Genomic DNA, 18251 nt, shown 5'->3' on the forward strand with positions numbered 1-18251 from the left:
GCAGCACGGCCGCTATGCTATGTACGGAGCCAACTGCTTCCGGGCTCTGTACATAGCATTATGTGCAACAACATCCGGTGCCCACGGGCCACCGGAGAGGCTTATCGGTGTGGGGTCCGGGTGTCGAACCCGCACCGATGATATACTGATGACCTATCTGGTGGATAGGTCATCAGTTTTTAGAAGGTGGACAACCCCTTTAAAGTTCAGCTCCACTTGATATATAAATGAGGTAAGTGCATAATAGGCCATTCTCTAATATATTGTTATCTTCATGCACAGAATACAGGCTGCTGTACAATTCACTGCCCCTGCCGTCTGAAGTCTAAATATATGATGGACGTGATTCAGATGATATCAGTGTGTACATGCCGCCCTTCCAGCTGCGTTATTCTTAGGGTATGTTCACACGCAGAGTCAAAAACGGCTCAAAATTACGGAGCTGTTTTCAGAGAAAACTGCCTCTGATTTTCAGCCGGTTTTTAAGCTGAAAACGTTTTTTGAGGCGTTTTTTTTCTAGAAGTTTTTGGAGCTGTTTTTCCATTGACAATGAAAAACAGCTCCAAAGACGGCTCAAGAAGTGACATGCTCCTTCTTTTTACGGGGCGTTTTTTTCATGTGCCGTTTTTTAAAACAGCGGTGTAAAATAACACCCTGTCTGAACGAAACGCAGTTTTTCCCATTGCATTTAATGGGCAGATGTTTGTAGGCGTTCAGCTACCATTTGTTGCAGGCGTATTTTGGGGCGTTTATGCCCTGAAATACGCCTGAAAATCCAGCATGTGAACATACCCTTAGAATCAGGGTTGTAACTATAGGGGGTGCAGAGGTAGCAGTTGCCCCCTGTTCCTGGTGTCACACGGGGCCCAAAGCCTCTGCCACACAAAACGACAGTATTCCACATGGTAGGTGGGGGCAGTGGTACAGATTTAGTCCAGGAGTTCCAAGTTACACCTCTGGTTAGGATATGTTCATAGATCAATCCGTATGGACCCCTCCCCTACATATAGCGTACTGTAATTTTTATGAAAACCCTGGGCACCAAACTAAGAATTATTCTTGAGGTTTTGAATGCAAGTATACGTGCATTCCCCGCATCCTAAAAAAGTACTTTGGATGACTTTGGTAATAAATTATGTCCCTTCTGCAATCATATATTGGGAGGGGTATTTAGGATTTTTGTCTCATCACAGACAGGCCCTTTAATATGAAAGCCGGCTGCTTCTTAGCAGCTCTCCGCTTTGGAGGGGGTTCTTCTTGGGCGGTGGGCCTCGCTCTATGATGTCCACATGAACTAAGGCCAGGGCTACACTGAGACTTATTGTAGTGCCAATGATTGATTTTAACTATGGAATGACAGCTGCCGTCCACAAGACGCATGCAACTTGATGTACTCTTGTGGACTGCAGCTGTTGCTCAATAGTTAAAATCAATCATTGGCACTACAAAAAGTCTCAGTGTAGCCCTCGCCAAACAGGGCATTTTGGTAGTGGTCAGCCTGATGGCACAATCCCTTTAAATGTTTGATTTAGAGACATTTGAGGGAGAGTTCCCCTTTAATTTACATAACAATATAATGAACACCTGATTAAAATTGAAATGGTTACATGTAACCCGATGCAATGACTACTATCAGCAGCAAGAAATTGAAAAGGTTATGACCATCATGGACAATGCGCTGTGTTTTGGGAACCTTAGGCTACATGTGCAATTCACGCACCGCACACGGATGTGCGTCCGTGTGCGGTGCGTGGTTTTCACGCACCCATTGACTTCAATGGGAGCGTAGGTGCGTGAAAACGCACCAATATAGGACATGCAGTGAGTTTCAGTCAGCGGACTCTTGCTGCGTGAAAACTCCTGCATGTGTGAACGGCCCCAATTAAATCAATGGGTCCGTGTGCTGAGCGTGATTTCCATGCGCAGCACATGGACGTTGTTCACTCTCGAAATAAATCTGCAATGCGCATAGAAAACACTGCGGAAAGTATTTTGTGTGGAAATTGAAGGCATTTATGTGTTGCTGATTTTTTTTTTACATCCATTGGAATACATGGTGTAAATTTCCGCAAAGGATTTTGTTACTGTGAAAATGACGCCACGTGTGAAGCTATTTAGTTCAGATTGGGTGACAATGTAATATGCATAGGAGGTAGCCATGTTGGATTTCAACATGCCGGATCCTTTGAGATGTTATACCAGGCACTGCACCTTTTCTGTACTTGTGGACAGGCCTGGTACTGCAGCTCAGCCCCATTTATGTTATTGGGGCGGAGCCAAGATGAGTTGCAGTACTAGGCACGGCCACATGTCTCAGGAAGTGACTGGTTTAGGTCTCTCCAGCACGATCCCTTTATTCCGTTGATTGGACTCCCGCCGATCACACATTTATGGCCGATCCTAAGAATAGGCCATCACTTTATATTCCTGGAAAACCCCTATAGAGGGTAAATTGCCCACTTGCTTAACAGACGGACATACAGCACACATAGCTTATCTGACAGCTCGCAATGTACAGCCCGCTGTATATAGCACGCCTACTACAGCGGTATACAGCACTGAGAGAGAAGAACATTTGGGATCATTTCTTTCTGAGTATGTCACCCTGCCCTTGTTTTCCTCTCCGCACCAGATGGTGAACGCCAACATATTATACTGAAAACCATCCTACATGGGTCAAGTTACACACAGACGACAAACATAGCAGAATATGCAGTATCCGTCCATGCAGGAAGGGGAATAAGAGTTGTAATTATACTGAACACCTAGTCCGAATGTTCTTAATCTAAAACAGAAATTTTAGTGCACATTTGGTGCCACGCTGATATCCCTGGCGCGGCGCCAGCCTCGTGACAGAACACAGAACCTTTTTTGTTCGCTGCAGTTTTAACAATGCTGAAATCTAAGTAAGCGTTTTACTACCACCAATAGATCTTAAGACCAGCGCACTGAGGTCTGCTGCTCTGTGCATCAAAAAAGTGATGACAGGCAATGGCTGGATCATTTATAGCTCTTGTATAAAAGGGGAGGGGGGTGCAGAAATTCTTCTACAAGAAAATATAAAAATTCCCTGGTCCATTGTTTCTGAGAACCTGCACAGGAAGAGTTTTCTTGGGGAATACATTTTACAGATGTAGGATTTTATGTAAATCACTTGATGATGAAAAGTTATGCAACTTTCTATAATACTTTGTATTATGATTTTCTACCAGATCTCTGCTTCTTGTCATGAATTGAATGAATTTTTTTTAGACCTGTCCAGATCTAGTCCTACTTTCACACAGGTGCAGTGTGTTACAATGTGACAGTCTAAGTAATGCTCTACCGTACACTCTCCTGAGCCCTTATGGAAAACCGTAGGCACACCACGTACTGCTGTAGGGTTCCTCCATGAGGCATCATAGTCTTCTCTAAAATCAACACTTCTAAGGTAGAATAGGTTTAAGATACGATATACGTTGATAAAACGGAAGCTGAGCGACCTACAAACATCTGCCCATTGAAAAACTGAGTTTCGTTCAGACGGGGCGCTTTTTTACACGGCCGTTTTTCATTGTTTCAATAGAAAAATAGCTCCAAAAACTGCTCCAAAAAACACATAAAAAAAACGCTTGATGCTTTAAAAATAGCTGAAAATCAGAGGCTGTTTTCCCTTGAAAGCCGTTTTATATTTTACAGCCGTTTTTACTTGAGCGTGTGAACATACCCTTATACTTTCACAAACCACAGCTGTGTTAGAAGGACTAGATGTTTTTCGTTCTTCTGAATCGAAACAAAAATGTTTCCATTCACTAACAGCAAGCATAGATCTTAATAGGTGTGAAAAATAAAAATTTTCTCATATAGAAAAATTATTAAACGTCATGTACGATAAAGTAGAAAAAACTTTTAGAAAGTAAGTCCCTTCACCTTCAACCTATACCTTAAAGTAGCAGCCCTGGCAAAAACAAAATGCCCCCTGCCCCCTGACTGTGTAGGCAACTGGGCTTGTTAGCGACTCTCGTCTCTGGCTCATATAGGGGGTGAGAGTGGGTGATCCTGCCCTATGATGTCCATATACCCTAATACGACATATGGATGGGGTTATCTTTGTGAAAAACCCCTTTATTGCAGATCAACCCTCCTCATCAAAAATCCTCCCTTTACTTTTCCCATAATTACCATCAGTAGGAAATTTTTTATTAACAATTAACGAGGCCTCGGCATATGAAACATTCCCCGTATCCCCGTTATTTTTTGCTAAAATAATACACAAGGGGGTAATTCCAGTACTGTGTAAGACATTAAATACACTTTAATTTACTTGCTCGCTGCTGAGTGTCCCTAATGCTTTATAATGTGTGTATTTTAGGGAGAATAGATAACGGTCTGTAAAACCATCTAATTGTTTGCAATGCTTTAACCTGAGCTCGGCAGTACCATGGCTACCGAACACTTTTCATGGTCGAGTGTAAGTTGACAGCGAGCGAGGATACGGAGACGGCTTATTAAAATCGAAATGAGCGCGGTAGCAGCACGCAACACAGAAATACTTGTATGAAACAGAGTTCTGTCCCGTTGTCATGCTACATCTCCCATTAGTGTACTGTCAAGCAGAAATTAGGTGGAAATCACGCAATGTGGGCTTAGCTAGGAAGGAGAGTGGGAAGGGAAGTGAGGCTGTGGGGTGCAGAATCACATGAGGGCGCAAAGACCGTCTGCCTCAACGGTGATGCCTTCATGTATGACATGTGACCGATGAGACCCATGATTGGCTGCAGCAGCCACGTGAATTATGTACATGACATCATTGCTGCAGGACTGGCGGGGACCACCAGGGAATCGGCACTGGGGTGGCAACGGGATTTAAAAGTTTTTTTTTTTAGAACATTCACTGCAGTTCCTGTAATTTTTAGAAATCTCAGACAACCCCTTTAAATAATAACATTCTGTCTGCCTGCAGCCACCACTAGAGGGCGTTTAGGGCATACAGTTTATATATTGCACTCAATAATAATGGGGTATGCAGTAAGCTCCTATGCGCCCTCTGGTGGTAACTGCAAAAAAAAAAAAAATTTATTGTACAGCAAATCCACAGCACATCTGCCAAGTCTGAACGTGGCCTAATTGTATCACATAGAGTATATACAATATAATGTCTTCACCTAGCTAACGTATAGCAAATTTTGAGGCCATAAACAGTAGTTGTGATCTTGTGGGATGATAACTCCCATTATTTATTAATAGTTCAATGTTAGTTAGCTTGCGAGCATTATGAGCGCTGCGGTGCCAGATCACTTGCACATCATATATGAAATAACTGCAGCTAAAGTAGCTCAATCGGTGTAAGGACCATGCAAACAGCACCATAGATCTCAGTTTCCTGAAACCCTGTCTATATAATTTGGGGAGAGTGGGAGAATTTTCAGGTTTTCATTGGTCTAAGCTATTAGAGAGGACATGTCCCTTCTACTGACATTTCTGTTCTAATAAATACTTGTATTCCCCATGGGATAAGATTTCTGGAGAATCCGTTTTTAGAATTCTATGTTATGCCGTTCCTCTGTTATTACTCCTAGAAATTTATAGATAAATTAACAATTGGGTGTTAACAGTTGGAGGTGTGTCCCTACACAGACTAACAATGTCCAATCAGTTAACAAAGTGAGACTGTGTAGGGACACGCCTCTTTGACAAGGGAAATGGTAACACCGAGCTGTCAATTTATTCATAAATTTCTAGGAGGAATAACAGAGGAACGGCACAATACAGAATTCTAAGAAAATATGTTCCAGAATTGTTATTTCATGCGGAATACAAGTATGTTCGATAGACATGTCAGGAGAGGTAACAGGTCCTCTTTGAATATGTTTTTATGGAACATGAATGGAGCATGCTGACTACAGTTCTGAAAAAGATCCAGTGATAAGTTACCTGTAGTAATAATTTTTTTCCTCTCCTCTGGATTTATCAACCTAGCAGATTCCAGTTCTCATTTTTCTCAGTGCTGGTTATTGCCTTTTAAGCAGTTCTCTAACTTATTCTGAAAAGCATCTCCAAAGACGAAGCTTAGCGGTTAGTGGAAACTTGCAGTAAAAGATGTAAACTCTAGGGGGCGCTAATCTTTTTATCTTCAATGTTTTGCTGCGGTTCTACACCCAATATTTAATCTGAGAATCAAAACCATTCTGAAACTGGTAAAAATGAATCCCATCAGGGATGATGAAGTAAGATAAAGCAATGTAAAAATGATATAAAAAAAATCAAGCCACTTCCGCTGGGAAATGTTATCACTTGAGCGGTTTCTTAGCTGAAACAATGTAAAGAGCACGGCCTGGGAACAATATTCTGCTGAAATTTTGCCAGAACTCGAGCTATTACAAACCCATAGGGGCAGAATTAAAATGTGAGAAAGGAAAATCTTTGTCAGGGGAGATCTCAGAAGTCAAACGGTTGCCTGCCTGAGGAAAGAGAATTATTCCCCATAACGAAAATATAAGAAATTAAAGGGGCCTGTTCAATTAGTAGCAAGCAAGCAGAGATAAGGAAAACATTGTGTGTCATTTATCACTTCAAATATACTGAACAGTAGTTAGTGTACAATATACAGCACTGTAAAAATAGCAGCTACCCTTATTATCATACGGTATATAGATGACATACAACATGATGTCATCATATATAGCCATTCCCAGGTAGGCTGTTTTTAGTAGCAAGCAAGCAGAGGTAAGGAAAACATCATATGTCATTTACTATATTAAATATACTGAACAGAGGTTTATATAAAATATCCAGCACTCTATAAATAGCAGCTGCCTTTATTATTATAGGGTATATAGAGGACATACTACATGATGCCATCATATATACAGTTAGGTCCAGAATTATTTGGACAGTGACACAAGTTTTGGCATTTTAGCTGTTTACCAAAACATATTGAATATACCGTTATATAATCAATATGGGCTTAAAGTGCAGACTCGCAGCTTTAATTTGAGGATATTCACATTCCTAATTTGAGGAAGGGTTTAGGAATTACAGCTCTTTAATATGTAGCTGCCTCTTTTTCAAGGGACCAAAGGTAATTGGACAATTGTCTCAAAAGCTATTTAATGGGCTGCATGGGCTATTCCCTCGTTAATCCATTATCAATCAAGCAGGTAAAAGATCTGGAGTTGATTCCAGGTGTGGCATTTGCATTTGGAAGCTGTTGCTGTGAATCCACAACATGAGGTGAAAGGAGCTCTCAATGCAAGTGAAACAGACCATCGTTAGGCTGAAAAACATGAAGAAATCCGTCAGAGAGAGCACAAATGTTAGGAGTGGCCAAATCAACAGTTTGGTACATTCTTGAAAAAAAAAGACTGCACTGGTGATCTCGTGAACTCCAAAAGGCCTGGACGTCGATGGAAGACAACAGTGGTGGATGATCGCAGAATCCTTTCCATGGTGAAGAAAAACCCCTTCACAACATCTACCCAAGTGATGTACACTCTCCTGGAAGTAGGTGGATCAGTATCTAAGTCTACCATAAAGAGAAGACTTCATGAGAGCAAATACAGAGGGTTCACCACAAGGTGCAATCCATTAATCAGCCTCAAAAATAGAAAGGCCAGATTAGACTTTGCCAAACAACATGTAAAGAAGCCGCCCAGTTCTGGAACAGCATGAAACTAAGATCAACCGGTACCAGAATGATGGGAGGAAGAAAGTATGGAGAAAGCTTGGAACGGCCCATGATCCAAAGCACAAAACATCCTCTGTAAAACATGGTGGGGGCAGTATGATGGCATGGTGGGGGGCAGTGTGATGGCATGGTGGAGGCAGTGTGATGGCATGGTGGAGGTAATGTGATGGCATGGTGGAGGCAGTGTGATGGCATGGTGGAGGCAGTGTGATGGCATGGTGGAGGTAATGTGATGGCATGGTGGAGGCAGTGTGATGGCATGGTGGAGGCAGTGTGATGGCATGGTGGAGGTAATGTGATGGCATGGTGGAGGCAGTGTGATGGCATGGTGGAGGCAGTGTGATGGCATGGTGGAGGTAATGTGATGGCATGGTGGAGGCAGTGTGATGGCATGGTGGAGGCAGTGTGATGGCATGGTGGGAGCAGTGTGATGGCATGGTGGAGGTAGTGTGATGGCATGGTTGGGGCAGTATGATGGCATGGTGGAGGCTGTGTGATGGCATGGTGGGGGCAGTGTGATGGCATGGTGGAGGCTGTGGGATGGCATGGTGGGGGCAGTGTGATGGCATGGTGGAGGCAGTGTGATGGCATGGTGGGGGCAGTGTGTGGCATGGGCACTGGGTCACTAGTGTTTATTGATGATGTGACTGAAGGCAGAAGCAGCGGGATGAATTCTGAAGTGTTCAGGGATTTACTTTCTGCTCAGATTCAACCACATGCAGCAAGGTGATTGGACGTCGCTTCACAGGAGAGATGAACAATGACCCAAAACATCCTGCGAAAGCAACCCAGGAGTTTATAAGGCAAAGAAGTGGAATATTCTGCAATGGCCGAGTCACCAGATCTCAACCCGATCGAGCTGCATTTCACTTGCTTAAAGGGATCCTGTCATCAACATCTTACCTGTCAAACTCGCCTGACCCCTCAATGGCCGCAGCTGTCCAGAGTTCGTTCCTGTTCTCTTCTTTCCTGAAGTCCTCCTCTGTCAGTAAATGTAGTTGTTTAAACTTTTCCCGCCTTTTATGGTAATTATTTTTCCCTCTGGGACTCAGCTTCTTAACCCCGCCCACCACCTGCACCTGTCCGGCCCTGACTGGCTAAGGAGCTGTCAATCAAATAGAAGGAGGTGGAGTCCACTCTGAGATGCTGGAGGAATGAAAATCTGACTCTTTTCAGATGAAGATTTGACTCTTTTCTGCTCATTTGCATACGGCGTGGGACCACTGAAAAACGGAATACTAAAGCTACAGAGCTTACTTAGAACATATTTATAGCTTAGATGACAATGATTTTTCACCCACTTTCACCAGGTATTGCTGGCTTTATAGCTAAAATGCTGGTGACAGGTTCCCTTTAAGACAAAACTTAAGGCAGAAAAACCCACAAACAAACAACAACTGAAGACGTTGCAGTAAAGGCCGGGCAAAGCATCACAAAGGAGGAAACCAGTGTCTGGTGATGTCCACGGGTTCCAGACTTCATGCAGTCATTGCCTGCAAAGGATTCTCTACAAAGTATTACAAAAAAAACATTTTCTTTATGGTAATGTTAATTTGTCTAATTACTTTTGAGCCCCTGAAATGAGGAGGCTGTGTAGAAAAATGGTGGCAATTCCTAAACGTTTCACAGGATATTTTTGTTCAACCCCTTGAATTAAACCTGAAAGTCTCCACTTCAATTACATCTCAGTTATTTCATTTCACATCCAATGTGGTGGCAGCAGAGCCCAAATCATGGAGATTGTGTCACTGTCCAAATAATTCTGGACCTAACTGTAGATATACACTAGGTAGGCTGTTTATATGGTAAGTCACTATTACTACTAGTATATTACAAAAAAGTCAAGAAAATATGGTAGACGGTGGCGCTCCTCAGAGGCGATATCGTCTTAAGTACAGTTTGTACCTTTAGGAAATTCGCCTTGTGCAAAAAGACTCAGCAATAAACCTATTCTCTGGTAATGGGCACACCACCAGAAGAACCAGTAATCGGGAATCTGAGTGGTGACAGTGTATGCCGGCAGCCTCCTGCTGCGATCCCTGAAAGGATGAATCCTTGTCGTGGGGATGAGATTGAAAGAAGGGGGTAACGGAGAAAAAGTTTGTGCAGTCTCTTGGAAACGGCGCCAGGTTAGTAAGTACAATTGCAATGTGTATAAAATTTTCTGCAGTAATTCCGTTACTTGTGGACAAAATCCATTATAACCTGTGAGCACGGGATGAAATGCATTATCTAATATATATATTTTATTTCTTTTTTTCAAAAATTATCAGACACTTAAAAGTTTTGGGAAGTAGTTGTCATGCCAAAAATGTTTGAGGTTGAATCGGGAAATCATAAGCATTGAGCAATATATTAGATCTGGAACATTTTAGGAATGACTAACATATGCCTGGGTCTGACCTTACCGACCTGCTTAGTATCTTGTTTTAGTCTAACATTCCAATGAATTTTTGGGCAAAAACTCAATATCCCACCCCTTGTATGTTGGCGCTAATAAATAGGCAATGGTATTCCTGCAAGACACTACCTGCAGGATGCTGGAGCTATTGAGGTATTACATTTTTTTATTAATTTTTTTTTTTTAAAGTTACCAAAATTCATTGTTTATTATTATTGTAATTAAAACTTTTTCGTTTAGCATAATTAGCCGTTATGTACTTCTATACCGACCGGAATCTGCTTATTACAATAATGCAAACATTATTATACCTATTATTTCCTATAGTTTATAGTGTGTACGTGTTTTGCAGCAGTCTTGACAGACTGTACACACATAGATGATCCCAGCGGAGCGCACGTCATAATGTCCCGATCTCAGACACACACACATGTGGAAGACAATTAGCTGAAGTATGTTTTTGGAGCGTGGGAGGAAACAAGATCAAATAAACTCAGAGAAGAGAAATTTTCACATACATACACACACACACACACACACACACACACACACACACACACACACACACACACTCATACATACAGTATATAGCGTGTGTGTGATGATTAGATAGATAGATAGATAGATAGATAGATAGATAGATAGATAGATAGATAGATAGATAGATAGATAGATAGATAGATAGATAGATAGATAGATAGATAGATAGATAGATAGATAGATAGATAGATAGATTAGATTAGCTATGAGATGGGTGGATAGATAGATAGATAGATAGATAGATAGATAGATAGATAGATAGATAGATAGATAGATAGATAGATAGATAGATAGATAGATAGATAGATAGATAGATAGATAGATAGATAGATAGATAGATAGATAGATAGATAGATAGATAGATAGATATGGGATAGATAGATAGATATGGGATAGATAGATAGATATGGGATAGATAGATAGATAGATAGATAGATAGATAGATAGATAGATAGATAGATAGATAGATAGATAGATAGATAGATAGATAGATAGATAGATAGATAGATTCGATAGATAGATTCGATAGATTCGATAGATAGATAGATAAATGGGATTGCACAGATATTTTTTTAGGCCATTCCACACAAGAGACAGCCCGAAAATATCTACAATCACAGTGAATGGTGTTTCCAACTTGCTGTATAGGAAAGGGACTGTTTTCTCGGCAGTCATTTAGTGCACTCACTTTGCAAGCCCTGGGGCATTGGGGGATTAAAGGTGAGCTAAAATGTTTAGATTTCCAGGGTCTCGTGCCAGGGGCCACATGGTTCCTTGCATGCCTGTAGCCGGGGTCTGAAGCACGTTACTCTGATCAGATAATTAGCCTGGAATTCAGTTTTTCTCTACCAGATCGTCCATACGCACTGATCTCAGACCCTGCTTATTCATGATCGCCGATGGTTCAGCACATGATTTTTTTTACCGACTCGGAACTAGAAATCTTTCAGAATGACTTCCTCACAACAGAAATAGGAAGTTGTTACATATCTTATTAGGTGTGTCCATGTGAGTATTGTCATAAAGTGAACAGATGTAACACGAGGACATCCACACACGTAACATTGACCCTGCTTCAGTCTACACCAGAGTTATGACTCAACCTCAGATTGAAGGCCCCATGTGTCATTCAACACAGCTCAGCAGGGACAAGTGAACACTGAGTTTTTACTAGGCTTGTATCCTTCATGTTTTGGGACTTTCCTTAAAATCGTTTTCTTGACTTTTTTTCCGTTGCCTACTGGGCTTTCTTACCCTTCAGCTGACTTTTTAATAAAACCCCCATTCATGAGCTGAATGTCCCTCATGACTACTCAAATGTCAGGCCAGTCCAGGCTAACAATAGTTTACATATGACTAAAATACCACCCACATGTATGAAACGATATTTGTATGTAGTAGATTCAGAAATTCCATCATTAGCAGAGAGCCTACATAGAAGGTTGAGGGACCTATAGGAAAAAATAAAAATCAGGTGTCCTTCTAGTGCTGACTACGACTACCCCATCCGAAGACAGAGGACCTGGCACATGTTTATCCACCTCCTTTCCATCTCTTGTAGTAGAAAGGGCTGGCAACTGTCTAACCTGAGATCCTCTACTCCATTATTCCCATAAGAGCAATGCAGAAACCTACTATGTTATGTCCGTCCTTGATCCATGATGCTCTTATTTTGTTATGAACATCTACAGATAATCGGCCCATGACCACCATGAGATTAGAACAATAAAGTCATTATATGAGAACATTCCACTGAGAGTTGTGAGCTGGGAACCCTACAAATACTCTGATCCAGTGGTGTACATGGGGGCACATAGCAAAGATTAAAATGGGGGCCCGTCCGGGTTACACTACCACATCCCCAACCACATAGAACAAGAGTGCTTTATTGCCCCAATCTCCTTTCCATGATTCTTGGGTTAACTCCCTACACCCATGTTTGTAGGTCCTGTTGAAAGAGTATCTCTGCACCGGTCCTCAACACCCATTAAAATATGGAATGCCATCAACCGGGTCTGGCTCCCCTTTCTCCAGGGTTTAACAGGGTTTGCCTCTATGGTACAGATGCCCTTGCTAATGGGTCCGATCACTTAGTAAATGGCCAGATCCCTCTGGCTTTCATTGGCCTCTGACTTGAGTAATTCCATAGCTCAAAATGGCAGAAAAAGCCATCAAGCCAAGGCCATGCATATCTGGGTGAGAGGGTAATCACAGCTGAAGTGACGTAACCTATCAATGGGGCATAGGGGGCGCAATTGTCACTAGCAGCAAGGGTTAGTAATAAAGTTTTAATAACACTAGGGATACATACTATGGTAAACACTCACTTGCATGGTGGAGGAGAGTGGAGCTGCCGCCCATTAGCAAAGTTGGGCTCATGAATTACCTTGCATGCACATCACCACACAGGGATTTGTATGTATTACAACCTCTAACCCTAAACCGCTAGCCCAAACCCTAAAACTGAATCTTTGCTCTGGGAGAAAGAGTGTGAGTTCCAGTTTAGTGAAGGCGTTTTAAGAATTTCAAAAATTGGCCACAGTAGGAGGGATGCAAAAAAAAAAAAAGGGGGCCATTGCTCAACTCACAGATCCCCATCGTTCCAGCGCCGCCGTTTCCGTTCCTCCCCACCGATGTGTATTGACATAGCTGCAGAAATGATGTGTTTGTATACCCACATGATCTCTGCAGCCAATCACTGGATATACGGATATACGGCACAGGATCGCTGAGGCCAGAGCTTGCTGCAGCGATCACGTGGGTATACGGGATCGTCATCGCAGCAGCTATGTCAATTAACAGTGTCAGCAATGGAACGACGGTGATCTGTGAGGTGAGTAATGGCTCTATTTTTTTTTTGCATCCCTCCTACAATTTATTCAATATTTTGGAAAACCCCTTTTAAGGAGAACTCCACATACAACTGCAAATAGCACCATGAATACTAATAAAACAGGAGTCGTGTCCTAGATGGAGAAGAAGGTAAAAAAAAAAATCAAAATAATTTCCCCTTCCCGGTGCTTATTCACTCCACCACCCTTGTAAGAGGGAAGAGTGGCTTGACCCAGAGGCAGGTTCCCATCTCCCATGTTTACTAATATTATAGTGTCTACTGACATTGTCTATTAGAGAGCAGGATGGGGTCAACCAGAGCTCAACAGGCCCAGTACCAGCTGCCGAGGCCGGCTCTATGGCTGTTGGGTTTACAGATAACAGCTGTGACTTGTCTACTTAGCTTCTATTTGGCACCATTACACTCGAGGGTGCTGGCCATACACATAAGAGAGTTGTGCCCCATAAATATGCACGCTTGGATCAGCCATAGGAAGAAGGGGATAAGTAATTGCCCAACACTTCTGACAGTAACTTGTTTCCCAGAGAAAAGAAGGATCGGGGCACGTTGAAATCCAATGCCGGATCCTTGGTTTTTTTTTCAATGTCTGTCATCTGCGGATTGTCTGGTTGCCCCATACACATTTGATTGTAGGAGGACATCGCCAAAATTAGGAGGATTTGCTGTCATTCATCTAATGTGTATGGGCAGCTTAAATATTCACTGTCTGTTGTGTTTGCACAATGTTGTGTATTTTGTATATTTAACACATTGCAGTGCAGATCAAGTCAAAGGTATAAAACAAGGGTAGTATAGGTTACTATGAAACAATAGAATGATATCCATCCCATAATGGTCACATGCGATAACGCCATCCGGCCTGGTCTGTTCACATGCGTGACCCTAGGTACACAAATACCCCCCCTACTCCCTGCAGCTGTGGTCCCCAAGATTGGCGCTCTGATGATGTCATTAAATATGGCTGCAAAGGATACCCAATGCACACCAGGCATGCAGAAGCTTTACACACAGTCCTCCAGTAATGCGTCCATCCAACACTGCAGAACAGTTCTGAACATCAATAACATATGTCACATATCATATATCAATGCAAAGCACAAGACACACAGCACCGTGACTATATGTACCGTGACCGTCTGCTGTTGTCAAAGTACAAGGCTGTGTGACTGATGGGGACAAATACTGCAGTGAATGTGTGTGTTGCCTTTACACAACTGCAAATCCATAAGACATTGTCCTGGTGATTATATTTAAGCACCACTTTTTGCACTGATGAATTGGTGTATTGTTACTGGATTAATGTTTGCATTGTGTGGTTGTGTGTTTTTTGTGTGTACATACTGCACATTGAGGTTGTTATTGTATAAAAATGTGCATTACCCTGTGTATCTGTGTACATGGATTGTGTGTGTGTGTGTGTGTGTGTGTGTGTGTGTGTGTGTGTGTGTGTGTGTACACATAGTGTATGTCTGTATGTTTGTACATAGATGGAGTGTGTATGTATGGTTGTGTGTATGTGTGTGTGGCAAAAATATAGTGTGTGTCTGTGTGTTTACTTAGTGAATGTGTGTTTGTATATAGAGTGCATGTGTGTGTGTGTGTGTGTGTGTGTGTGTGTGTGATGTACATACAGCGAGTGTGTATATCATTTGTACATAGTGTATATCTGTGTGTTTGTACATAGTGTGTGTGTGTATGTGTGTATGTCTATGTTTTTACATAAAGTGTGTGTGTGCGTGTGTATGTGTGATGTACATACAGTGAGTGTGTGTCTGTTTTGTACATAGTGTATGTTTGTTTGTGTACATTGTGTATGTCTGTGTGTTTGTACATAGCGTGTGTGTGTGTGTGTGTGTTTGTATGTATGTCTACATAGTGTATGTGTATATGTCTGTGTTTTAACATAAAGTGTATGTGTGTGTGTGATGTACATAGTGTATGTTTGTTCATGTACAGTGTTGGTCTCAGTGTTTGTGTAGTGTGTGTGTTTCTGTGTGTCTACATAATATATGTGTGTATGTCTGTGTGTTTTCACATAAAGTGTGTGTTTGTACATGTACATGTGTGTAGTGTATGTCAGTGTTTGTACCTGCAAATAGCACGCATGTATGTGCTTGTGTGTGTAGGTACATAGAGTATGTGTGTGCACATAGCATGTCAGTGTGTTTGTGTGTGTATGTGTCTTGTGTATATATCATGTGTTTATACATATAGCATTTGTGTATGTTTGTAAGTTTATTTTCATATATATCTTTACAGCCTGTCCGTGTGTGTTTGTACACAGCATACATTATTGATTTACCTACACGTTTTACATGAAACAACATTACAAACACCAGCTACACACCGCAGCAGCAACACACTATGCAGAGCTGTAAAGTACATGTGGATAAAGAATGCCATTGATACCCTGTATACGTGACACACTGTACTAGACATACACACACCTATGAATGTGTGCGGCATACAAGCTGCTGGTGGAGGGTTCAGAGCGCGCCAACGCTCCTTAAGCTGAATGCCACCGAACATTGATGCTGCATGTATGCATTGTGCCAATGTGAGTAAACAGGCATTGAAACCATTAACATCTCAGTATGAATGAAAAGCCCAGAGCTGCAGCAAACACACCGACCACCAGCCAAAACCAGAGCAACCATCAATTACGTGGGAACAGTCTCCAACCAGAGGAGAGCTAAAAAAAATAATTGATTGACTATTGATAATGCCATTATTATTGCCCATAATAAACAATAAGCCAGGATGCCTGGTGGGCATGGGGGGAATTCATTCTCTATACAGGTGTAACTGGGTGGAAATGCTGCCTGCACTAATAACTGGTGCCTGCAATAAATATGTATATACTGAGCCGGGTATACATCTAACCTGGGAGACATAGTGGCGGTATTACATTTATATTTACATTGATGCCATCAAGGTCAGCTATTTGGCACCACAGATGTGCTCTGCTATCAATGCAGATGTGGGTGTGTAGGAGGATAGTCTATCGTAAAATGTGCCAGGGCATGGGAATGCCTTAGCTAAAGTCCTATTATGCCATTCTTTCACCTCTAGGAGATATTACTCATTCTGTAGTATTATATCTTTTCATCAATTGGCATCCTGTATGAGGTTGTGGCATAACAAAGCAATGGCATAGATCACAATAAACCACCAAATAAAAACCGTTACCAATAACAGATACCAAAAAGATCATCCATCAACGAATGCAATGTAACCCTCGAAATGCTGTGCTTGGATTGAAGAACATTATAGCGAGGCATTGCTATAATGTTCTTCTTGGAATATCAAAGAGCTGGGTACCCTTATTTTAGTGCTGTTACATAGTTGCTACTACTCACCACTAGCATTTTTACCGCATATAAGGTGCTGGAAAGGTTGAAGTAAACCCCATAGCTCAGAATCATTGTTAATTGCTTGTTCCAGGGATTCCGCAGTAAAGTTTGGTGCCTCATTTTCCTTCTCGGGGCGAGGCATGGCAAGGACCCTCTTGTAGATTTCCTTGAAAAGGGTTTCCATGCAGGCAGTCAGGTAGATGGCGGAGTGTTCATGGATCCTCAGGGCCACCCTGCTGTCCACCATCCACCTATAGAACTTCCCAACTGAAAAAGTCAGGCCGCAGCGAACGGATTTGCCCCTACTAAGTCTGTCGCCAGTGCTCATGTTGTATAGGGAAAGGGCACTAAGGGCTGAGGCCGTGCAACTGGAAGATAGTGACCATGCCAATACTATCTCCATGGCACTTTGGATCTCATACTTGGTGCATTTGGCAAATCTTAGGCTCAGTCTTTGAGCCTCTTTGGCAATCCTAACAAGAGACCTGCTGACCAGGGTGGACAGCTTGGAGAGGACATCTCTGCTGGCACCAGTCAGTATCTGCTCTTTCTTCAGAAGAGCTTCTACCTCCTCAAGGCTCCAGGGGACTTCCTCAAGGTCAGGCAGCCTGGAGCACTGTCCTGAGCAGTCCAGGACCTCTGAGTCTTCAGCCAGGACAGTGTTGACCGTGTCAAAGCTGTTGTGTCTACTGTGCATGGAGTCAGTTAGAAGCCAGCCGTTTCCTCCATGGGCATAAGCTACCGGGTGAGAATCAGAACACAGGGACAAGTTGGAAGACCTGATGGAATCAGCAGCGCCACCATAACCAGAATCCAGGGTTAAATCTTCCAGTGTCCTCACAGCTGTCTTACCTCTTCTTGCCATAACTGCACTTCATACTGCACCAGTAAAACTAAAGGCAGGAAAAAAATTGGAGCAACTGCTGCAGTTACTTGTCTCCAGATCTGACTTGCAGGGATGATCCTCTTAAAGGAACAGCAAAAGACACAAAATCCTTCTTCAACAGCAAAATGCCCAGAAAGTCCAATGTTAAGGTGCTATTTCCCCCAGCAGCTTTGCAGCCAGCACTGAGCCCTGCACTGCATCATAGCAAGAAGCAAGCTGTAGACAGAGAGAGAAAGGCTGAAGTGAGGGGGCGGGGCTATGCGAACGGGGAGTTGGAATTGACCAATAGGGAGGCAGTAGAATGTGCAGCAGCAGTGTAAGGCGAGTGGCAGGACTTGGAATGTCAGCCTCCTAGTAAGAAGGGAGAGACTTGTCAATAGATGAAGGAATTAGATTGAATTCTTCTCATTCTCATCTTGTTACACGACAACGCACGGCTGCGATTTCTACAGGAGACATTTGTCATGAAATCTTACTTGTTGCTGGGGCTTGGGATTAGGGGCCGGCAATAAACTGGGGCTCAAGGGTTTTGTTAATAACCATCGCCTTGC

At 42.4% G+C, this 18251-nt stretch overlaps 1 protein-coding gene across 3 annotated transcripts in view; it reads right to left on the reverse strand.

Annotated features, from left to right (window-relative positions):
• The window catches only part of ABTB3 (ankyrin repeat and BTB domain containing 3), a 192223-nt gene extending 174329 nt beyond the window's left edge, over positions 1–17894 (reverse strand). For all 3 annotated transcript variants that reach the window (XM_075856061.1, XM_075856060.1, XM_075856059.1), the window contains exon 1: positions 16821–17894. In XM_075856061.1, the coding sequence (XP_075712176.1) occupies positions 16821–17679 (859 nt within the window). In that variant the 5' untranslated portion in view covers positions 17680–17894. The remainder of the gene's footprint in view (positions 1–16820) is intronic.
• Positions 17895–18251: the final 357 nt, after the last annotated feature.

This window comes from Rhinoderma darwinii, chromosome 3 (assembly GCF_050947455.1).
Source record: "Rhinoderma darwinii isolate aRhiDar2 chromosome 3, aRhiDar2.hap1, whole genome shotgun sequence".
Classification (NCBI taxonomy): Eukaryota; Metazoa; Chordata; class Amphibia; order Anura; family Rhinodermatidae; genus Rhinoderma; species Rhinoderma darwinii.